The sequence below is a fragment of the Pristis pectinata genome, chromosome 11 (assembly GCF_009764475.1).
Source record: "Pristis pectinata isolate sPriPec2 chromosome 11, sPriPec2.1.pri, whole genome shotgun sequence".
In the NCBI taxonomy this organism is placed as follows: Eukaryota; Metazoa; Chordata; class Chondrichthyes; order Rhinopristiformes; family Pristidae; genus Pristis; species Pristis pectinata.
Genome location: NC_067415.1, coordinates 86,727,276 through 86,752,135, shown reverse-complemented (window position 1 = coordinate 86,752,135; position 24,860 = coordinate 86,727,276). Strand labels below are relative to the sequence as shown.

The following is a 24,860-nucleotide window of genomic DNA, read 5'->3' as shown; positions in this document are numbered from 1 at the left end:
CCCACTGTAGCTTAATCACATCCTTCCTATAGTGTGGTGACCAGAACTGCACCCAGTGCTCCGAGTACAGCCCAACCATTGTTTTGTATAACTGTAACATGATGGCTGATGAAGGCAAACATACCACGTACCATCCTCACCACCCTGTCTACCTGTGTTCCTATCTTTGTGGAACTCTTGTACTTATATCCCAGGGTCTCTCTCTTCATCTCTCTGATAATGAAGATGAACCACAACCTTAATAGTGGAACCAGAAATCAATGCATCTGATAAAATGCTTTCCAGGTTTAGAATAAAACTAGATCAGGGGTAAATTTATGCAGGTTTCTATGATTCTATTTTTCATTTCTCATGAATTTGTCTACTTTCTTCAGCCAGACTAAACAATCGCTTGTGTCATTATAATATTGGGCTTAAGGAAATTTATCTTTAATATGTACATTGATTTAAAAACTATTCCAGATATAGGAGAAAAAAGTCTTCACCTTTAACCACTTGAAGGTAACAGCCTATGGAGTATTGGAGGCAGGAATGATGACAGCAATGTGCGCACAGCACGCTCCCCCCTACACTAGTGTGATAAACAACTCTATCCAGGACACTGAGGGGAACTCTCCAACTCTTCGAACAGTAACTCCTGAGACTCCTGAGGCCCTCCAAGCAGCTCCACGATCCATGTAATATTTGAGACTAGAACATGCAAGAATGCAGCAGTCCCTCAGCATCAAGCCTCTGGATGGGACTGAAGTTCAGAGGTAAGCCCATCCACTAAGCCATGGGGATAACACAAAATAGCTGGTCCCTTTGCAAAAATTGAATATGATATGCTCAACTTACAAAAACAAATGTGCTCAGTTTTCTGCTACCTAAACCTCAGGCAGCTTCTGCACCGTGAGGTAGATTAACCACAGGACTGGTGCTTTAAAATCAAATGCGCTAGTTCCCCTAGATATAAAGCAATCCCTTTTACAACAGTGCAACTTTGGCAAGCGGGCTTTGTGCTGTCCGTTAATCCTCTGGTTACTCCTTCTGCCCAAGGATGAATTTCAGTAGTGGATCTACTTTCTGTGCACTCCCTTGGAGGGACTGGCATGCCAAGTGAGTGCAAGAAAGAATCTTGCAATGATCAACCGAGTTTCTTCCTGCCTCCCTGTGAAACAGTGCAATCAAACACAGTGAAGCACAGAGCAACAGACCAGCATCTGTTTGTAAAATGGAACCATTTCGTTTTTGCAGATGGCATGATAGCCACTTTCTAAATAGCGTAAAAACATGAGCCAATGATTAGTCAAGATTGCGAACTCCTTGTTCAAATCTACACAGGTGGTGGTGTGATGTAAAATAAAACCGTAAGGATTTTAAACCTTCATAAAAGGCTGGCTACACTCTTTTCCTCACAGGTCTGGGAACTGATGGTAATCTCAGCATTTATTGCCCATATTTAATTGCAAGATCTGGCAGAGACAGTTGTGTGGTCTGGCACCTAATCCAGAGCAGGTCAGGAAAAGACGACAGACTTCCTTCCCCAAAGGGCATCATAGAACATAGAACACTACAGCACAGTACAGGCCCTTCGGCCCACAATGTTGTGCCGACATTTTATCCTGCTCTAAGATCTATCTAACCCTTCCCTCCCACATAGCCCCCCATTTCTCTATCATTCATGTTTCTATCTAATAGTCTCTTAAATGTCCCTAATGTATCTGCCCCCATCACCTCTGCCGGCAGTGCATTCCATGCACTCACCACTCTCTGTGTAAAAAACTTACCCCTGACATCCCCCTTATACCTTCCTCCAATCACCTTAAAATTATGTCCCCTCATGTTAGCCATTGTCACCCTGGGAAAAAGTCTTTGGCTGTCCACCCGATCTATGCCTCTTATCATCTTGTACACCTCTATCAAGTCACCTCTCATCCTCCCTGTCTCAAAAGAGAAAAGCCCCAGCTCGCTCAACCGATCCTCATAAGCATCATGAACCTTATACTCTTATTTTTCTGCCAGGCTGGTGGTTTCATGATCATTATTACCAATACTAGCGTAAATTCCAGATTTACTCAGTTAACTGAATTTCAGTTCCCAGCTGCCATGTGGAAGGTGACAATCCCTCAGTCAATCTGTGGTAGCCAAAGGAAAATAAAAAAATCTTGAAAATGCTGGAAACCCTCAGCAGGTCAGGCAGCATCTGAGGGAAGGGAAACTGAGTTAATATTTCAGGTTGGAGCCTCTCTGCTAATGCTGACCAGGGATTTTCCACCTAAAACCTTAGCCCTGTTTCTCTTTCCACGGATGCCACCTGACCTGCTAGGTGTTTCTCGCATTTTCAATTGGGGCCATTTTATGCACAGCAAGCTCCCACAGCCCACAGTGTGAAAATGATCAGGTGACCCACGTTACTGATGATGTTGTGGGATTAGTCGGGGAACACTGTCTGAGACGGAATGGACACAATGGGACAAGTTCACCTCTCTATGGTTCTTTGCAAACTACTTTGAGAACACCCATCAAAAGTTTATTTTTAACACAGTAAGTTCCCTCAATATTCACCCATTTAACATAATTCATTAAAAATATTTGTTTTTAATTCTATTATTTAAATAATCATTCTGTAAGTTCAGCTTGAAAATAGGCAGCTGGAAAATTTCCTCCTGTAGCAAATTGCTCACAATTTACAAAACATCAAAATCATATTTCCTAGTAAATCCATTGCTTGATTTAATTAAAAAAATACATAGAACATATAAACAGCTTTGGCCAAGAGGGACTGTTTCCATGAGAGCAGAATCCTGCACCCTGTGAGTTAGTCATTGGCATGTGAAGGGATCTCAGACTGTCATTAAATGTCTCTTGTTTTGCTCAGTGTTAGGATCAGCAGAAGCAACAGTCGACTATTGCACATTTTGGAACCAAATCTGCCCGTTGAGAAGTGGACCCGTTAGCTGGAAGTTGTCCTTCATTAGTCCTGCCCAGCACAGCACTGGTTAAATTAGTAACAAGGAAGTTCATGGTGTGCGTGGAAGGTCCAGAGGAAGAATCAAATAAACAGTAACACCTTATGGTGTGCCCTCCTGGGCTTATCTCACTGTGAGGTAAAAGTCATTCCACCTAATGTTTAATATTTATTGCAGCATATTCTGTATCTTCATTGTTAACGAACTTCAGTGATGGTTTTCGATTTAGCGTGGATTCATTCAGTGAGGCATAGATTATCGTATCGTGCTGGTTGGTATCGGAGGACTTCACATTCTTCTTCTGACTGCCAGGTGAATTGCATTTGTTAACAGTCAAAAAATTGGAACTTGAAGAGCTGATGCCTTCAGAAAATTCATTCATATTTTCATAGATTGTAGGTTTTCCATTAATTTCAGTCATATTCTTAAAGTAAAAAAGAGCAACAATGAGCTTTGACCACAGATAATACATGACGAAATACAATTAAAATTGAGCATGGCTAAGTTGAAAAATAACTTTGCTTCGGACAGACACATTACAAAAGCATTTCGCCATGAACATCTTACGTTAAAATCAAGTTACAAATATCACAGGCATCCCATGTGTTTGGGAGAGTGTGTGCAATGGGTCAATTAAAGGGAAATTTCTTCCTCTCAAAGGCCATTCAGCCCCTTGAGTCTGTGCATTGGATGAGAGAGACCAGTCAGCCCCTTGATGCTGTTATACTGGAATGGGGGCGGTTACTGCCCCCACCCCAATGCTGTTGTCCTGTTCTGTGGGATCACAGCTGCTCTGTATTTGAGCTCTGTTTGCCCGCACTTGTTCTGACTCCCACAGTCCCCCACACAACAACCAGCAATAGCCCGACATACAGTTCTAGCGAGGCCTCAGTGCTGGCTCAGATACAAACATCTGGTACACCAGCCCAGCTGTGGTGTTTGAGGAAGGGCTCTGCAGAGGGTGCAGTGGGGTGAAGGTGGAAGGAAGGAAAGTCTCGGGGGGTGGCACCCTCCCAGCAGCCTGGTTCCCACTGAGCATGGCAGGCATCAGCTACCCAGTCTGATCCCACGCCGCTCACTCCCTGCACCCCTTAAAATCCCACAGTCTAATCCACTCTCCCCCCACTCTGCGCAGGTCTAATTTCACCCCCCCCCCCCCGCATTCCCTGTTCCTTTTAATATCCCAAACTTTTAACCGACCCTCTTTAAATGAATCTCAGGAGCCCAGCTCAGCCGTTGTTTGTGGCTGGGATCTCCATGTCCTCACTCTACTGATAGTTTTACCATTGTTTTACCCGTCTGTTGTTTCTAGTCTAATGAGTAACCTTTGTCTATATGAAGACCTCCGCCAGCTCACCGCTTAACATCAAACACCACAATCAACGGCAGAACCAAAATTCTCAACGCTCTCTCATCATAAGGTGTTGTCTAAATCGGGCTCATTGTCCTGAGCCAGTCTTATTCAAGGTTTAGCATAACAACTAATGCTAACATAAATATCTAAGGCTTTCAACCGTACAATAAAACACCTGGTAATTGCACTGCCTCAATCTCTGAGCTTCTCTCAGTTCTCTGCAGATCTACAGCGATGGAACTGGAAGCAAAGTTTAAGAAGCGTTATTTAATAGTCATGGTATAACTGTGATAATGATCGAGTCTCAGCTGGACGGGGAGGTGTAGTTGTGTGGAGAGGAGAGGGGAGGGGCAGGGTGTGTGTAGGGTGTGGGGAGGGGCAGCGTGGGGTGTGGGGAGGGGCAGCGTGGGGTTGGGGTGTGGGGAGGGGCAGGGTGTGTGGGCTGTGGGGAGGGGCAGGGTGGTGTGTGGGCTGTGGGGAAGTGTGAGCGGGGAGGGGCAGTGTGGTGTTTGTGGGGAGGGGCAGGGGCAGTGTGGTGTGTTGCAGGGGTGCAGAGGGGTATATTGAAGAGTCAGGAGAGGTGAGGACAGATGGAATTTGGAACACATTGGAGTGCGGTGCAGACGATGGGAACACAGTGGTGTGGATCAGTGGGAGTGGTCCTTCACTGAGTTAGCACAAAGAGTGACCTGGTCAGTAAACCTGCTCCACACCCCCCACTGCCCTGTCGCCCTCCTCACAACACGTTTTTGCTCCAGATGCTGTTATGACTCTAAATATGAGGCTTCCCTCTGAGGTCCAACGTGCTGGAGGTCAACGTTGTGGATTGGAGGTTGTCTAATCTGTTGGTCATTCTCTAATAGTGAGCTCCTCATAGCCCCTAACATGAGGGGGGTGTGTGTGCGTGTGTGTGTGCGCGCACGTGTGTGTGCGTGTGTGTGTGTGCGTGTGTGTGTGGTGTGAATATTGAACTGACCAAACTGTGTCACTGCCAAGGGTGTCGGCCTTAGATCATTGAGGCGTTGGTGGAGGAGATGATACGACTGAGGTGGAAGCCGTGGCTTTGGAGGGAAACTTCATTGAGACATCTCAGGGAAAAATTCCTGGGGAGAACTTCAACATCAGGCAATGGTCATTGGGGGAGTTGGAAACAGGAGGGATGTTTAACCAGAGGTTGTGCTGATATTGTATCATCAATACTATAACCCAGGGTCAACCCTCAACCCTACCCCTTCCCCTTCACCCTCCCCCTCCTCTCCCCCACCCCATCTTCATGATTGCTCTTTGCTTGGACCAATCCGTTAACCAACCCTGGTCAGTTCCCATCTGCAGACGTTGCTCCATTGTGGGCCCCACACTGTAGGGAGGGTGCCAAGGCTTTGGGGGTGTGTGGAGGAGATCTGCCCAGGAAGAGGGGCTTCAGTGGGTCTGCTCCTACAGAACTTAGAACACCGGCTTCCTCAGGTCATTCCTCATGTCCAGTGATGGTTAAATCTGCCCCTGGGATTTGGTCCCTGAATTTATCCACCAGTGAGTTACAGTGACCACTCTGTGGTTACTGGGTGAATCCCTCAGCCCTTTTGAACAAAGGCGTAACATTTGCAGTTCTCCTCAGCCACAACCTCTGAGCCTTTTAGAGTTTGAAACTTATAGAGTCATGGAAATGTACAGCACAGCCCTTCGGCCCATCTCCTCCATGCTGACCATGATGTCTATCCACGCTAATCCCATTTGCCTGCACGAGGTCCATATCTCTCTGCTCCTTTCCTGTGCAAATACCTGTTCAGATGCCTTTGAACTGTGATTGTATCTGCCTCCACCACCTCCTCTGGCAGCTCGTTCCATATAGCCACCACCCTCCACGAGAAACTTACCCCTCAGATTTTTCCCCACTCACCTTAAACCTGGTAAAAATACTGTGACTACCTACCCTAGCTATGCCCCTTATAATAACCCTCTATCAGGTCATCCCCTCAGCCTCTTACATTCCAGTGAGAACAGACCCAGCCAATCCAGTCTCTCCTTATCTCTACAGCCCTCCATTCCAGGCAACAGCCCAGTGAATCTCTTCTGCACTCTCTCTATTGCTACCACACCCTTCCTGTGGTGTAGAGATCAGCACTGTACACAATACTCCAAGTACAGTCTAACTAATGTTTTGAACAACTGCAACATGACGTCCCAACTCTTATGCTCAAAGCTAATGGCCAGGCCTCTGCCGGTTTCTTCCTTACCCCCCTCAGGATGCATTCCATCTGGACCAGGTGAATTACCCACTTGAAGTCCAGCTGGCCTTTCTGGTACCTCCTCTTTATCAACAGTTAACCCATTCAGAATTTTAACTATATCTTCCTTTGCTGAGACCCCAGTGGCATCCTCTTGGTGTAAACAGGTGTCATGTACTCAGTTAGGACCTCAGCCATGCCCTGTGTGAATGATTCTTGTTTGGTCTCTGGCTGGGCCCCACGTTCTGCTTGCTGCCATTTTCCTGTTCACACACCTGTGAAATATTTTTGGATATCTTTTTATAATTGTTGCCTGCCTTTCTTGTTTCTTCTTCTCACTTCCGACCTAAACTTTCGATTGTAGCCTGTCCTCACTTGTGTTAACAACTTGGTCTCTGTCATGTGATGAAGTTCTCTGTTCGATTTCACTCTCAGTTTCTATCATTTGTGAAATTCTGCCTTTAATCTGCTGCTCTCTCTCATGGGAACATCGATAGTGGCTGAAGTACCTCCACTGAAGACCTCCCACTGTTCAAGTAGAACCCATTCCTGCCCCTTACCATTGCCCGTCTCTGTTAACATCTTGTAATCCCACCTGTAGCTCACCCACCTCGTGTAATACACTCCTTGTGCTTATCTCTCTGCATTATAAACCTGTCCAGGACCTCCTTGTCCTCTCCCTTACTCTGGCCCTATTTTTTTGTTCTGGTTGGGTTTTTCTTTCCCAGTCCATTTTGTTCATTTTCTCAGTGCCTGCCTGTCCCACCCACCCCTCTCTGTTAAACCTCCCCCCACAGCTCTAACACACCTTCCCAGGAAGACAGAGAACCCGGTTCTGTGGAAGTGTTATCCTGGCTTGCACAGGTGCCCTCCCTCCTGCACGATGCCCCTTCTCCCATCCCCACTGGCTCTGGGACATGGCACTGGGAGTAATCAGGAGGTCTCCACCTTCTCCAACTCCAGACCTGCCTGCAGCCCCTTGTCCCTTTCTCCACCCATGTCAATGGTACTGAACAGGGGGCGACCTCTGGCTGGGTGCCAACCCTGGCATCAGGGAGATGACAGGCCACCCTGGCATCACTCTGCAACCACAGTGCCCTCTGACCACAGAGTGCCCTGTAACTATCACTGCCCTGACCTTTCTCCGCCCTTCCTATCCCACAGTGTTCTGAGAACTGTCCATAGGAAGCTCAGAGCTGGGGAGGTTAGGTGCAGATGTCACCGATGTCACACTGATGAATGATGGGATAAACGAGAAGAAACTGTCTGCAGGGATGAGAGGGGGGGCGACCAGAGGACACGGAGAGCAGGGGGTCAGAGGGGAGAGTGTCGAACGCAGTGTTGCTGTGATCCAGGACTGGTTGCCTGAAAGGGCAGTGGAGGTGGATTCAGTGTAAAATTTCCAAAGGGATTTGGAGAAATGCTAGAAATGAGGAAGTTCAGTGTGGGACCAGGACTGACTGGAGACGCTTCCACAGAGCCAGCATAGGGCCAATAGGCCAGGTGGCCTCCTGCTGCTCTGAGATTCGTCAGTAGGAGGAGCCTGGCAGGAGAGGGAGAACGCCCGGCTCTAACTTCAGATCCACACCCTGCATTAAATGACAGACTCACGTGGCACTGGCTCCGCTGTCCGCCGATCCCGGGCTCGACTGCCTCCAGGGGCTCTGGAAGATGCGGAAAAGCCTGGTTATACATCGGCCGTGAAAGCAAAGGTGCGGGAGAAGAGAGGCCATGCAGCTGAGCTGTGCACTCACCGTGAAAGTTTCTGATGCAGAAGTACGTGACCATGATAAGGAAGCTGATGGCACCCACGACCCCTACGGCAATAATGCTGTAAACAATCCAGAGAGGGGTGCTGGCAGGATTCACAATCAGCATTGTGGAGTTTGTTGGCGTCACTGCAAAACACACGGGACAAGAGTGGTCAGGCAGTGCGCGGCCGGGGAGAGTGGACCCCACCTCCACCGTGGTAACGTGAAGACAACAGACTCGCATTCCTACACCAGCCTTCACAACCTCAGGACTCCCCGAAACACTTTCAAACCAAACAAGTGCATCACTGCCATAACATATACTCAGTGCACAGCAAGCTCCCACAGTGATGTGATGATGAGCAAATCATCTGCTTTTGGACAAAGACTGGTGGACTTGCGGACAGTGCCTTGGACTGTCAAAGGATACAGCGGGATATAGATCAGTTACAGACATGGACGGAGAAACGGCAGATGGAGTTTAAAGCTGAGCAAGTGTGAGATGTTGCACTTTGTGATGTCAAATGTAAGGGAAAAGTATACAGTTAGGACAGAAACCTAAACAGCACTGAGGTACAGGGCCTGTGGGGTCCAAGTCCATAGCTCCCTGAAACTGGCCACATGAGTAGACAGAGTGGTGAAGAAGGCGTACAGCATGCTTGCCTTCATCAGTCAGGACACTGAGTATAAGAGTCAGGAAGTCATGCTGAAGCTATATAAAATTTTAGTCAGGCCGCGCTTGAAGCATTGTGTGCAGTTCTGGTCGCCCCATTACAGGAAGGATGTGGAGGCTTTGGAGAAGGTGCAGAGGAGGTTCACCAGGATGCTGCCTGGATTAGAGGGCATGAGCTAAAAGGAGAGGTTGGACAAACTTGGGTTGTTTTCTCTGGAGCGTCAGAGGCTGAGGGGAGACCTGATTGAGGTTTATAAGATTATGAGAGGAATAGAAGGGGTAGACAGTTAGAACCTTTATCCCAGAGTAGAAATGTCAAGTGCCAGAGGACATACACTTAAGGTGAGAGGGGGAAGCTTAAAAGAGACGTGTGGCGCAGGTTTATTCACACAGAGAGTGGTGGGTGCCTGGAATGTGCTGTCGAGGGGAGGTGGTGGAAGCAGATACGATCGTGGGGTTTAAGAGGCTGTCAGACAGACACGTGGACGTGCAGGGGATGGAGGGATATGGACCACGTGCAGGCAGAGGGGATTTAGTTTAATTCAGCATCGTGTTCAGCACAGACATTGTGGGCCAAAGGGCCTGTTCCTCTGCTGTGCTCTTCTGTGTTCTAACTATGAATGAATATTGGTTTGCCCCTCCCACAGTGACCCTCCCTCAGTATGACCCTCCCACAGTGTGACCCTCCCTCAGTATGACCCTCCCACAGTGAGACCCTCCCTCAGTACCACCCCTCCCACAGTGTGACCCTCCCTCAGTACCACCCCTCCCACAGTGTGACCCTCCCTCAGTACCGCCCCTCCCACAGTGTGACCCTCCCTCAGTACCGCCCCTCCCACAGTGTGACCCTCCCTCAGTACTGCCCCTCCCACAGGGTGACCCTCCTTCAGTACTGCCCCTCCCACAGGGTGACCCTCCCTCAGTACTGCCCCTCCCACAGGATGACCCTCCCTCAGTACTGCCCCTCCCACAGGGTGACCCTCCCTCAGTACCGACCCTCCTCATTGATACCATGAAACGTGAGGGGCAGTGACAGAACCCCAAGCCGTGCCCGTGTTTGGGAGCAGAGACCAACTGAGGGAGAATGGTGTGTCTTACGATTTACAGTGTAAACTGTACAATGTATCAGCCTGAAAGCAATGCTTTGTACATCAAAAAGTGGGATAAATACAGAAGACAGAAGCCCAAACACCCATTGAATTGGTGGTGATTGTAACGGTGTGAAGGTCAGAGGATTGGGAGCTTGTTGCGGGCAGCTTTGCACTGGATGCTCCTGGTGTCTGTGGCTTCACACTGGGAGCAGATCTGCAGCTCCAGGACTTTAACTCAGTTGTGGGTCAGGACAGAGGCAGAAAGCAGGGGAGCTTGTCAGCACCTTTCCTGTGTCATTGATAATAACATTGTTTTATAGATCAGTGTGGTTCTTCTGGAGGAACCTGGTCTGAGCAGGGCTCAGAGAACCAGGAGAAACAGAACTCCCTCAACTGATGTGAACCTCTCCCTTCAGGGACCTGCTCAACACCCTGCTCTCTAGAGCAGTCATGTCCTCTAATCAATGTTAAGATCCCGCAGGGACACTGGAGTGAGATCTTTAGCCCCTCAGGTCCGTCCCACTGTTCAATCAAATTGTGCTCTTTATCTTGACACCATCTCCACTTTCGTTCCACAAGCTAAACCCAATAGAAACCTCTCGGACTTCCCAACTCTCCCTCAGCCTTGAGAGTGTTTGAGAGAGAGAGTTTCAGATCCCACTGGTGAGGAGGTGCTGCCAACATCACCCCGAACGAGCTGGGTTCTCGCTTTGAGGATGTGGCCCCCTGTTCTTCCATCAACCCAATCAAACCATTCAATCATCTTACAACCTTGACACAGCCCTCCACTAATCTTCAACACTCCAGCAACTACAAGACTAGCAACACATTCTCTGAATTTAGCCCTTTGAGCTCCCCTATTTTTCTGTTGGCATCTCCCCAGCTGGGACCCATCTCCCCACTCTGACCCCAACAAAACTGAAGGAAGCTCCTCTGTGTTGGAGCTCTGAATAATCACAGTGTAACTGCCACCCTTTCAATCCCATCCCCATGAAATGAAGACCAGCGACCCAAGGAATCCTGCAGTTCCTGCTGACATCAGATCATTATCCTCACATTGCTAAGCAACAGGGCACAGCCAGTAACAATGGTGACAGGGCCTGGGGTTGATGCCAGCACGGACTGAGATTGATTGACGATCTCATTTCAGGAGAATCCTGGTTGTTTGCATCCTGGGTGAACCAGGATGAATCACAGTTTACCAACTCCCTGCAGTAAGTGTGTTTGTCTTTGAACAGGAGAGGAAAATCAGCCAGAGGCTGTAGCTTCAGACTCACCACCGGTGTTGGTCTCATAAGAGGTTGCCTTCACTCCTTAGGAAAGAGATAAATGTAAATTAATAAAATTATCTTGAATTTTTGCTCGTGATAATCATTGCATTTCTTGCCTTTTATATCCGTATGTCTGGACTCTGGTCCTGAACTTGAAACCAGTAAACAACTGTACCACACCATGACATCACAAGTCACTGGAATTCAGGGAAACTGCCTGAGATAATAAACAGAAGATATTCATTCTGAATTCTCTTTATAATTGCAGATAAACCACTTCCTCTGTCACCTTTAAAAACTCATTCCCTCTACCACCGGTGCACGGTGACTGCAGTGTGCACCGTCTACACAATGCACTGCAGTTACTCACCCAGGCTACTCCGACAGCACCTCCTAACCTACAACAAGACCAGCAGATGTTTGGGAACACTATCCCAACAGATTCCCACCGACTCCCACCATGCTGACTTGGAAATATATCACCGTTCCTTCATTGTCACTGGGTGCAACTCCTGAAACTCGCTCCCCAACACCACTGTGGGGACACCTTCAGCGCAAGGGCTGCACCTCCTCAAGGGCAGGTAAGGATGGGTAATATATGCCGGCCTTGCCGGAAACAATCTCACCTGCACACCAGTAAGTTTGCCCACAACAGAATGTGGATGTGACTTAAAACATTGACCTCAGCATTTAAGGACCCAGATTTGAGATCCTTTGGTGATAAACCTGAACCTTTTAGGATATGAATGAAGCTGGAGCCTTGTCCATGTCACTTTCATGTTGTGCGCATGGGCTGGTTATCATGGAGGGACCACCTTATTGTGATATCACCTGGATTAGCATCATAAAAAGAATCCATTCTGATGTAACAATGAAGGAATTTGTGGGGAAAGGGAAGAGAAGGGAAGTAAGAAAAAGACAGTTTATAACCGCACTCCATAGGACAGAAGTGTTACTGAGGGTGAAACTGTCTTCGTGTGTTGGCCCCAGATGGAAAATGGAGAGTTTCCTGTTTTCTTTAGACCTGCCACAGGACTTTCCAAATCCTACCCACAGTTCACAGACATTCAGGAGATCTGAGCACTGCAGGCAAGGGCAGCATTGCTTCCCCTTCCCAAACTGCCACTTCAAGGTGGGAGTTGCCACCTAGAACCACTGCAGTCCTTCTGGTCAAAGTGCTCCCGTGCTGCTGTTGGTAAGGGAGTTCCAGGGTTGGGATCCAGTGAGAGGGAAGGAACAGTGATACATCACTGTTGGGATGGAGTGAGACTAGGAGGGGAACCTGCAGGTGCTGGTGTCATCCAAACTGGCCACCTTGCCTTTCTTAGTGGTAGAGGTGGTGGATTCAGAAGGTGCTGTTGTAGTCACCTGGGTGAGTAACTGCAGTGCATTTTGTAGACAGTGCACACTGTGTGCCAGTGGTGGTGGGAGAGAGGGTGGGTTTAGGGAGGTGCCTGGGGTGCTGATCATGTGGGCTGATTTGTCCTGGATGGAGAGTTGTTGGAGGTTCATTCATCCAGGCAAGCGGGGAGTGTTGCATCACACCCCTGCCTTTGCCTTCTGGGACCTTGGGGTGTCAGGACGAGAGTCAGTTGTCATAGGATACCCAACCTCTGTAGCTACAGTATTCAGTTACAATTCTGGTCATTGGTGGTCCCCAGGATGTTGATGGGGGACGGGACTCGGCAGTGGCAGTGCCACTGAATAAGGAAGGTTGTGGTCACCACTTGGTTCCGTGGTGACACGGATGTTACCTGCCACTTCTCAGCCCGCTCCTGACGTGGTGCAAGGCTGGCTGCAGGCAGGGATGAGCTTCTTCACCTGCAGAGGAGCTGTGAATGGAACTGAACATCATACAGTCATCAGTGAACACCCCCACCCCACTGCCACACCACCCCCCCGGTCAGTGATGAAGCAGCTGAAGGCCCAGGACACACCCCGAGGAACTCCTGCAGTGATGTCCCGGGATTGGGACGACTGACCTCCTACACCCACCTTCCCCTGGGTGAGGTCTGACTCCCACTGGACTGCTTCCCCCATTTCCCATTGCCTTCAGGTTTGCCAGGGCTCCCTGAGACCACACTGGGTCAGGTGTTGCTGTGATGTCGAGGGCAGCCACTCTCACCTCACCTCTGCAATTTAGCTTGTTGGTCCGTTTGACCGAGGCTGTGATGAGATCTGGAGCCCAGAGGTCCTGGTGAGACCCAGACTGGGCATCGGTGAGTGGGTTATTGGGAGGAAGAGCTGCTTGATCTGTCTGTCAGTGACACCCTCCACCACCCTGCCGATGACTGGGAGTGTGGGATGGTGTTACACGTGTGGAGCATTGAACCAGGTCTCTGCATTCACAAGGGCATGGATGAGGGATTGCGTGGGAGCCGGTGTGAGACGGGCCTGGAGACGTGTGATGTCACAGGCAGACGGTGGTGGCGGCTCAGGTCAGGTTGGATGGTGAGACTGGGTTCAGCCACAGATAACACTCATGGTGTGTACTGGAATTAATTTCTTCAACACAAAACCGTTTCACTCAATAACCTTTCATGGTTAAAGGTTTGTCAGTACTCACCAGCTACATTCACGGTGATGATGTGCCCCTTTAAGATTTTGCCATTTTGCTTGGCCACACATTGGTATTTACCGCTGTCAGTTAGGTTAACGTGAGAGATTGTGTAAACCAGAAACATGATCTTGTCAAGATGTTTGTTGTTTGTCCTGTTTGTATCCTGCAATGGTTCACAACTGTTTGCGTGCTTACACCAATATGTGTCAGGTGGTTCTGATTGACAAAACTCCACTGTACAATTCAAAACCATGGTGTCTCCAATAAAATAACTGAATGTAGCTTTAGGATATTTCACCTCGACATTGCAATCATCAGTTTTCTTCCCTGCAAAAGAGATGTTGAGATGTTTTAGAAAGGAAATCACAGACAGTGGCCCAGACATGTAATGACTTTGGTTTTCCTTCAGTTGAATAAGCTCCACTGTGCGAGAAAGATGGCAACACAGAGAGAGAGGGAGTGGGAGAAGAACTGAGAAGGAGAAAGAGATGGAGAGAGAAGGAGAGAGAGGGTGCAGGGAGAGAGAGGGGGAGAGAGAGGAACGGCGGAGAGAGAGAGAGAGGTGGTGGAGAGAGGGAGAGAGGTGGTGGAGAGAGGGAGAGGTGGTGGAGAGAGGGAGATGGAGAGGGAGGCACAAAGGAGAGAGAAGTCTGTTCATCATTGTATTTGGTGCGGGACTGAAGCAACAGCCCAGAAGAAACGAGCAGTCACGGGGGGAGGGAGACAAGAACAGCTGCCACCATCATGTTGCAACCTCCCAAGCTAACACTGTCTCCAAACTGATGGGCTCTTTGTCCACATCCCAGGACTGGATGAGCAGAAACTTACTTCAGTTAAATCCTGAGAAGACAATGCCTCCACTGTCTGCTCCAAAGTCGGTCACCCGACCTCGTCCTGCCACACAACCCGTAACTCACCCTGAGCCAGAAAACCACCATCTCCCACTTCAAAAACGGACCTTTCCCAGCTCTGAGCCACCCCGGTTCTGCTGCTGCTGGAACCCTCGTTGGTGAGGCTGTAACCTGTAGAATTGACCATTGCGAGACACCCTGACCAGTCTCCCTTGTTCCTCCAAAATTCTACTGCCTGTGCTTCCTGACCCTCAGCCCTGCTGAAGTGCAGAGTCACTCTGGAACCTAGTTAATCAATGCCTCAGCATTAACATTCTCATCCTTGTTTTCAAATCCCTCTCTCGCCTCTTCCAGCCCGACAATTCTCTGAGATCTCTCTGCCCCTCCATTTCCAGTCTCCTGGGCAGCACTATAATCCTTCCTTCACTGGTGGACCTGCAGGGGTCCAAGCTTTGGACTTCCTCCCTAGACCTATCTACCTTCCACCGGTCCATCCCTCCACCTTCCACTTCTCCACCTCTCCACCGTTCTCCTCCCTCTTCACCTCCAAACTCCTCCTTGAAACATTCCTCTTTGAACATAGAACACAGAACATTACAGCACAGTACAGGCCCTTCGGCTCATGATGTTGTGCCGACATTTTATCCTGCTCTAAGATCTATCTCACTCTTCCCTCCCACATCGCCCTCCATTTTTCTCTCATTCATGGACCTATCCAAGAGTCTCTTAAATGTCCCTAATGTATCTGCCCCCACAACCTCTGCAGGCAGTGTGATCCACGCACCCACCACTCTCTGTGTAAAAAACTTACCTCTGACATCCCCCTTATACCTTCCTCCAATCACCTTAAAATTATGTCCCCTCATGTTAGCCATTGTCTCACTGGGAAAAAGTCTCTGACTGTCCACTCGATCTATGCCTCTTGTACACCTCTATCAAGTTACCACTCATCCTCCTTTGCTCCAAAGAGAAAAGCCCTAGCTCACTCAACCTATCCTCTTAAGACATGCTCTCCAATCCAGGAAGCATCCTGGTAAATCTCCTCTGCACCCTCTCTGAAGCTTCCACATCCTTCCTATAATGAGGTGACCAGAACTGAACACAATACTCCAAGTGTGGTCTGACCAGAGTTTTATAGAGTCCAGCCATTAACCTTGTATTCTGCCTTCAAATTCAATCTTCCAAAGTGTATCACTTCACACATGGAGGTTGAACTCCATCTGCCACTTCTCAGCCCAGCTCTGCATCCTATCAATGTCCTGTTGTAATCTACAGCAACCTTCTACACTATCCACAACACCACCAACCTTTGTGTCATCAGCAAACTTACTAACCCACCCTTCCACATCCTCATCCAAGTCATTTATAAAAATCACAAAGAGCAGGGGTCCCAGAACCAACCTCTAGGCAGAATATGCTTCACCTATCACCACCCTCTGTCATCTATGGGTGAGCCAATTCTGAATCCACACAGCCAAATTTCCCTGGATCCCATGCCTCCTGACTTTCTGAATGAGTCTTCCATGAGGAACTTCATCAAGCACCTCACTAAAATCCATGTACACCACATCCACTGCTCAACCTTCATCAATGTGCTTTGTCACATCCTCAAAGAATTCAATCAGGCTCGTGAGGCACGACCTGCCCCTCACAAAGCCATGCTGACTGTCCCTAATCAGCCTATGCTTCTCTAAATGCCCATAAATCCTGTCTCTAAGAATCTTGTCCAGTAATTTGCCCACCACTGAAGTAAGACTCACTGGTCTGTAATTCCCAGGGTTATCCCTACTGCCTTTCTTGAACAAAGGAACAACATTTGCCACCCTCAAATCATCTGGCACTACTCCTGTGGCCAGTGAGGATGCAAAGATCATCACCAAAGGCTCAGCAATCTCTTCCCTCGCTTCCCCTAATAACCTTGGATATATCCCATACGGCCCCAGTGACTTATCTATCCTAATGATTTTCAAAAACTCCAGCACATCCTCTTTCCTCACGTTGACATGCCCTAGCGTATCAGCCTGTCGTACACCACCCTCACAAATGTCAAGGTCCCTCTCACTGGTGAATACTGAAGCAAAGTATTCATTAAGGACCTCCCCTACCTCTTCCAACTCCAGGCACGTTTCCTCTTTTATCCCTGATCAGTCTAGTTATCTCACTCTAGTCATCCTCCTATTCTTCACATAGATGTAGAACGCCTTGAGGTTTTCCTTAATCCTACTCGCCAAGGATTTCTCATGCCCCCTTCTAGCTCTTCATTCTTAAGCTCCCTCCTAGCTACCTTGTAACTCTCCAGAGCCCTGTCTGAACCTTTCTTTCTAAACCTTAGGTAAGCTTTTCTCTTCCTCTGGACAAGATGTTCTACGTCTCTTGTCAACCATGGTTCCCTCACTCTACCATCCTTACCCTGTCTTCTGGTTATTATCAAGTATCTCCCCGTGTTGGCCAGTATACTGTTGTGTCAACAAACCTGACCCTGAAGTAGCTTGGGGTATTTTACTGGTAAATTCATTTTATAAATGCAACATTGGCATAAATCCACATTTATGTTAATAAAATCACTAGTCACATATTTTGTGGATTATCATTGGCTCCCATCACTGTAGGAATGTACAGGGCTCTATATCTGTTAAAGGCACGTGCTGCTATTTGTGCTTAATGAGCACATCACATGCTTATGGCGAGCATTTTATGTAGAAATCACTTATTATGTCCAGACAGCCCTCGGCTAAAGACAAGTACACATTGTATGCCGCAGATCTCAGACGTGAAGTAAGATTAGGAAGCAGAGTTCTGTGACAAGAAGATGTGGGAACCAGAATTCAGAATTACACAAGTGTGTGCCATACAGTTACAGCTCAACCTGCATAACTGATACAAGTTGCAGTGTTTATAGCTTCACTGTTGAATTTGTTTCATCGATACAACAATTGATATGTGAAGGGCCATGAAATCTGCAGGGCTGTGGAGAAGGAACATGCAGATGGTTTGGAGAATATTTTCCAGGACCCAGCACAGGTTGAAAGGAGTGAACAACCATGACCTGGGCTGGATTATTCTATGACTTTGTTCCCCCCACCTGAATAATCTGATGGGTTTTATTTGCACAGGTTCCTCTGAGCGAGAAAAAGATTAACGAGTGGTTATAGATGTTTGTACATTTGTTACAGAGGGCCACTGAGTGTCACATCTTCAATGCATTAATGCGAAAAACAACCAGCAGTTTACTTTCAGTATTGAGCTCTTTGCCTTATCTCCTCTGTCAGTCTCCAGTCTGGGCCTTGACCTGTGAGGTGTATTTTCCAGAGGTTCGGGTGACAAGTTGTGCCCTTTACCTTGACTTTATTTAATGAAATAGAACAGGATGTGGGATATGAGTCCTGATAAAGCCACTCAAAGCAACCTCCCACCAACCCTGGTTTCACCAAACCTCTCTGTGTCTTCCTCTGCACCAACTTTCCGCTCAGCTTCTCACATCAGTGATGGTCTCTATCACTGCAGCCCTGCAATAGGTTTGCAGACAGTTTACACCCACTGAACCTCTCTGGATTTTAATTTCCAGATATATTAATACAAAAACACTTTGAAAAAAATGTAAAAGTCATAGTGTGAATACAAGACAGACTCGGTAGATGTTCAGGGTGTGAGCAGCAGAACCTTGGGAGAAGGACGGAAGGAGGTTGGAGGGTGGTCGATCTTCATGCGTGTGAGGAGCCGGAGAGAGAGAAAGAGAGAGAAAGGACGAGAGAGAGAGGGATAGAAAGGGGAGATGGTGAAGGAAATAGGGAGAGGTTGCAAAAGATGAATTAAAGAGCTGGAAAGTGAGGGAGTTTGGAAGAGAGAAAATGTAAAGAGAGAGTGAAGGGTGAAGAAGGTGAAGGAGAAAAGGTGAGAGAGTGACGGGAAGATGTGTCAGAGACTGAGGGAAGTGGCCCCCTCAGTGACATCTTTCAGTCCACCCCACTGGTGCTACTGCTGGACATGTCACTCTGAAACACAGGGAACAGGAGGAGGCCATTCGGCCCCTTGAGCGTGCTCGCCGGTTCATTACACTCATGGCTGATCGTGCAGCTTCAGCCCTGTCCCAGCTGCCTCTGCGCATCCCATCGTTCACCCCTTGAATGGACTCCCTGTGGTGCAGAATGGCCCAGGTTCACCAGGGTCTGGCTTCAGACTGAGACCCCTGGTCCCGGGTTCCCTGCCATGGGGAATGTCCTTCCCACATCCAGTCCGTCTAGTCCGTTAGAGTTCTGGCAGTTTCTATGAGATCTCCTCTTATTGCTCTAAGCTCTGGCGACTACACACCTAATGACCCAATCACGCGTCGTGCTCCATCTGTCTGGAGACTGTCACTGCATCTCCACCACAGCAATGAGATCCTTCCTCAGGTACAGAGGCCAACACTGCACCCAGTGCTCAAGGTGTGGTCTCACTAAGGCCCTGTACGTCTGCAGTAAGGGCCGCTCCTGTACCTGAATCCACTGACTACAGAGGCCAACATATCGTTTACCTGCTTCACCAGCTGCAGCACCTGTGTGCTGATCAACACCGACTGGTGCACAGGGTGTCCTGGGTCCCGCTGCACCTCCCCCCTCCCAGTCTCTCGCCAGTCAGATAATACTCTGCCTTGCCGTTATTCCACCAAAGCCCACCACCTCACATCCCCACACTGCACTGCCCCAGCCGGCTATCTGCCTGCTCCCTCACCCTGTCCAGATCAACGTGGAACCTCTCTGCATCCTGCCCACCACTAACCCTCCCACCCAGCCTTGTACCATCTGCAACCTGGCCCTGTTACACTTAACTTGCTCATCTCAATCATTATATCGTGAGCAGCTGAGGCCTTCAGTACTCCAGTGGTCACTGGCTGACGCTCAGACAAGGTCCCATTTATTCCTGCTCCTTGCCTCCTGTTGGATGACCAGTTCTCTATCCCTGTGGTTTAGTTTGATGTGGCAGCTTGTCTAAAGCCTCTGCAAATACACCAGATGTGCTGGTTCTCCCTCACACTTTCCACTGTTTACTTCTCAAACACTTCCAGTAAAGCACCATCTCCCTTTTACAACCCACGTACACCATCTGACCCTCTCACTTCCCTCTCATCTTCTTCAATGTCCTCTGGCATTTTCTCTCTTCCTCCTTGTTTAGGCACTGGGGTTGGGTTGGTTAGTCTGCAGTCCATTGGCACTGGGGTTGGGTTGGTTTGCCTGCAGTCCATCAGGACTGTTCCTGAGCCCAGTGAATGTTGGGACATGCCCACCATGGCCACCACTATTCCCAGGACAACTTCCTCGGATACCCTTGGACGTGGACTGTCGGGCCTTGGGATTTATCCATCTTCAGTCCTGATTTCATTCAGTTCCTCCCTCGCACTGGACCCCATGATCCTCAACATTTCTGGGACGTTTCTGTTCTTTATTGTGACGACAGGTTCAGTTTAGTTAGTCCGTTGTCAAATACCCCAGGGTGCAGTGAAATTCCTTGTCTGTGTGAAGCTCACAGAGTGAACAGTGTACACTGTGATAGTAAATACAACAACAAATACAGCGACGGGCGCAAAACTGCAGAATGGTGCCAGTGTAGTGGTGCAATCTGTAGTGTAAGAAGAAACGCTAAAGTGACAATAACCGAGAGAGGCAGAATTGAGGGACCGAGAACGTGGCAGCACCGCCGGGAAGGGGATATGAAAGAAGTGATTGGTTCAGGAGTCTGACAGCAGTGGGGAAGAAGCTGTGCCCGAGTCTGGACGTCAGGGCTTTCAAACTCCTGTATCTTCTCCGCAGAAGGTAGAAGAGAGAAAAGGGAATGGCCGGGGTGCAGGTATCCCTGACGATACCGTTAGCCTCCTGAAGCAAGGAGTATATTTATAGTTCTTTGTTCCTCATGATGAATTCTCCCACTTCTGACTGTACGAGAGCTGCACTTGTTTCCACTGATCTTTTTCTCTTCACATATGTGGAAGATTTTACTGTCAGTTTTTATGTTTTCCCTCCCTGATTGATCCTTTGCTAAATCCCAATCCTTGGGTTTGCTATTTTTCTGGCCTTTCAATATTTCTGCTCCTTGGATCTAATACAATCTCTAGTTTATTTTATGCCAGGTTTAAGCAAGCTTCCCTGTTTTATTCAGGAGTGAATAATTGTTGTAATTTATCCCTGCGTCTTTGAATGTTTGTCACTGCCCATCCATTGTCGACTCTGTAAGTAACGTTCCTGATCTATCACAGCCAGGTCAGGCCTCAAACCTTCACTGGTTCTTTATTTTAGATTCAAGACCCTCATCTCAGAATCAACTCCCTCAAGCTCCATCTTCATCCTGATCGTTCTCTCCCAAGGAACTCCACAAGAGCACGTTTGTTACTTGATCCTTTCTCATTATGCAGAGGGTCTGTCTCTAGTTGATTCTTCAATATATTGCTCCAATAAGCCATCACAAACACTCCCTGGGAAACTCCTCCTCTACAATATGATTACCTGATCTATCGTACTGCAGCGGTTAGTGTAACGCTATTACAGCGCTAGCGACCCGGGTTCAATTCCGGCCGCTGTCTGTAAGGAGTTTGTACGTTCTCCCCGTGTCTGCGTAGGTTTCTTCCGGGTGCTCCAGTTTCCTCCCACATTCCAAAGACGTACGGGGTTAGGAAGTTGTGGGCAAGCTATGTTGGCGCCAGAAGCGTGGCGAAACTTGCGGGCTGCCCCCAGAACACTCTACACAAAAGCTGCATTTCACTGTGTTTCGATGTACATGTGACTAATAAGGATCTTATCTTATAAGATAGAATATTACTGTGGGTCCAATCTTGATTTGCCCAATCTATGTGTAGGTAGAAATCACCCACAATTACACCTGTACCCTTATTGCATGCACCTCTAGTTTCCTGTTTAATGCTGTACTCTACATCACTGCAACTACTTGACCCTCATTGTCGCACACTGGAAGCCAGACGTCCATCCTCATGACCACTGCTTGCTCACAGCCAATTAGAAAGCAGGTCTTTTTTTACAAATTGGATGATTCTTGACTGTAAATCAAAGACAAACTTTATTGATCCTCCAACAAGTTCCCATCCTGCACAGAGAGTGAAGAAACATACAATTCCTTCAAATGATCAATGGTTATTTCACTCAGTTTGTTCACAGGAATATCCAGGAGATTAATCTTTAGATCCAGAAGGAACACTCAGACCTAGAGCGTCCTGGTGCTCAAATTCCCAAATGCACACACACACCAGTTTCAATGGACAGAGTGCTGGCTTCATTGAATTCAGTTCAAGCCCCTGTCCATTGGCATTTGAACTCTTGACCTTTAGATTACTGGTCCAAGCCCATTGCTCTGTAAGTCCGCGCACTCTCTGCAGTGCAATGATCAGTGAAGTAGCTGTTAATGGACAGACTTCTTGCTTTTCCCCAAACACTTTACAGAACAGGTGAGACCGGTTGGCTTTGAGCGGACTCTACGTTGACACCAAGCCAAGGGCAACGAGCAATCCTGTTCCACCGTCACCACCACAGGACCTGCAACCTAAATTGGGTCAAGGGATTTACCTAGTTGGACCGTCCCATGCACAATCAAACATGGATTAAGAAAGGAAGCATTTTCAAGCAATCAGCTCCCATCACAGGTTTAATGCATATGTCAAACTGCCTTGTGGTGTGGTGACCACCATAGACAGGCTGATAGAAGGGTCCAATGGTGTGTCTGCAGCCGAGGAAAGGTTCTGATTGCAACTGCTATGGAGGAGGGAATGCCAAAATACAAAGAGTTTCAGGAGGCTCCAGGAACACAGTGTGAATTCCAGAGCAGTAAGTACACTTCTGTGCAGAGACGGTTTACTTGTACCTGAGGGTGGACACCATCTGCCCACAGCTGGTCAAGGAGAAGGTCAGAGAGACTGTCCAGGTGAGAATGTCACTGGATGTCCATAGTTCCTGGGCACCAAGCTTGGTTTCTGCCAGACCTCACAGTGGTACTGAAGGGAGATGGAGTCAGGCGGTGGGGATTAGGAAGCGCAGAGGGAAAGCTACCTCAGTAAAAGAAGTCTTGTTGATCAGTCCATTCCTGTGTGTGTGTGATGCCCCCAGTTATGGAACTGGGGCAGATAAACGACAACATTAACAATGTGGCTAAGTCCTCTGTATCCAGCAGGCTAACAAAGAACAAGAGAGACTACATCCAGTTCGAGGAGGAAGAACTGGGGATCATATTTGGGATGAAAAGTTTCATTCAGTCCCGTCACACACCCACACTGGTCACTCCTCACAAATCCTTGTGGCCATTCTGGGATTTATGTCCGTGATTCCCACAATGGCAGCCTCAAGGATTCAGGAGTGACCACCTGCCTCTGCAATGAGATGGCGACATTGAGTATCGAGTGTCCAGACGGACACCGCAGTGGGTGCATGAAGAAGCTTCCCACTGGGGAAAGAGATGGAGCAGGGCGATATTCCTGGTGGCACCGGTAGGGGTGGCGAAACAGACACAGGAAGATCCAACGTTGGAGTGAATATATGATAACCGTTGAGTGGCAGGACTGATGGTCGCACAACTGGATGGCAGTATGGGGCCTTTCCATCACAGATGTTACAAGCTGTCCTCACGTCAGACTGCATCAGACGGGGCCACAGGGTAGTTAAACCTAAAGAGCAGTGAAGCAGACTGATGAGAGCATCGGGGGGTTGTTAACATGAAGACAGGAGCTCACGGCTCCGTCTACTGACCCAGTGTAGAGACGCAACTGGAAGAGCAAGCAGCGAGTGTAGAGCCCACCAATCACAGCTATTGCGGCCTGACTCCAGGCGAGGAAGTGGCACATGAACCATTCCAGGTGCCCACACAGACCGGTGTGAGATGTGTCACAACTTCCCAGGGTTGGTAGGCAGCCCATCAAAGTGGAATGAAGTGAACGACGTGAAGTCACACACCAGCACTGAACACACTGTAACTCCATCTGTGACAGATGGTCTTCCCAAGGAGGTTGTATCAGAACACTGGACCATAATTCCCCTCAATACAGTTGGAGCCATTTGGGAAATGAGGTGGAACCAAACATCACTTCCTATCTTCTCATCATCCAGCATCAAACAGGGAGGCAGAGAGATCAGGGTGTCCAGTGACAGAGGCTCTACAGAGACATGTCACACTGGACAGACCTGCGCTAACCACGAGCCACCGAATCTGTAGAGTTTCTTCCGAGCTATGGACATTGGTTGTCTGAGTCTGGTCCCAACAGGATGAAGGAAGGAGGGAGGCGGGGAGCTGAAAGAGCACACACTCTGTGAAGCATGCCAGTGCAGGAGGTTGAGACCACAGGCAGGTCGACAGCGATTCATCAGAGAGATTGTGGGGACATCTGGTTCCAGAACAGCAGCCTTGACTCTCAGAAAGGTTCACATGGACCACGATCGCAGTACAAGAGCCCCAAGAAATGGTGAGCAAGGTGTGAGTTTCAATACCTGACAATGGTTGAGGGAAGTAAAAAACAGCTGCTGGAGGAACTCAGCGGGTCAGGCAGCATCTGTGGAGGCAGAGGGATGGGCGATGTTTTGCACCATGATACAATGGAGAGTCTCAGCCTGAAACATCAACCGTCCCTCTGCCTCCACGGATGCTGCCTGACCCACTGAGTTCCTCCAGCAGTTTGTATCTTGTTCCAGTTTTTTCCAGTCTGGCTGTCATCACATTCACTCCGAGTCAGAGGTTCATGGTTAAACCACCTCCTCCAGGCATCGAGTCCATAACTGGTTCTCCACTCTTGCCCTCGGCTCATGGGGGTAAATGGAGTTAAACCAGGGGTTAGGTGGGAGGCAGTGCTGAGGGAGTGCCATACTGTGGGATGGGTGGTACTGAGGGAGGGTCACACTGAGGGAGGGGCAGTACTGATCGGGACGCGTCAGCAGGCGGCCGAGGGTCCCGGCAGGTCGGCCTGCCTGCCCGTCTTCCGTGCTTACGTGCGCGCGCGGGTGCGTCTAGAGAGGGAGCACGCGGTTTCCGCGGGCACCCTAGCTGAGTTCCGCGCTCGGTGGGCCCCTCAGGGGATCACGTGTGTCGTGGACGGTACGGACGCGATTCTTATTTGAAGTGTCGCGTTGACGGGTGTGGAGTTGCGTGTGTGTTTCGGTAGTATTTAGTTT

At 48.7% G+C, this 24,860-nt stretch overlaps 1 protein-coding gene across 1 annotated transcript in view; it reads right to left on the bottom strand.

Moving 5' to 3' along the window:
• Positions 1-2,548: 2,548 nt before the first annotated feature.
• LOC127576045 (uncharacterized) overlaps positions 2,549-24,860 on the bottom strand; it is a 30,204-nt gene continuing 7,892 nt past the window's right edge. The window contains exons 2-6 of the mRNA XM_052026378.1: positions 13,883-14,203; positions 11,323-11,358; positions 8,285-8,428; positions 8,142-8,194; positions 2,549-3,375 (exon numbers count right to left, since the gene is read on the bottom strand). Of these exons, the coding sequence (XP_051882338.1) occupies positions 3,106-3,375; positions 8,142-8,194; positions 8,285-8,428; positions 11,323-11,358; positions 13,883-14,203 (824 nt within the window). The 3' untranslated portion in view covers positions 2,549-3,105. The remainder of the gene's footprint in view (positions 3,376-8,141; positions 8,195-8,284; positions 8,429-11,322; positions 11,359-13,882; positions 14,204-24,860) is intronic.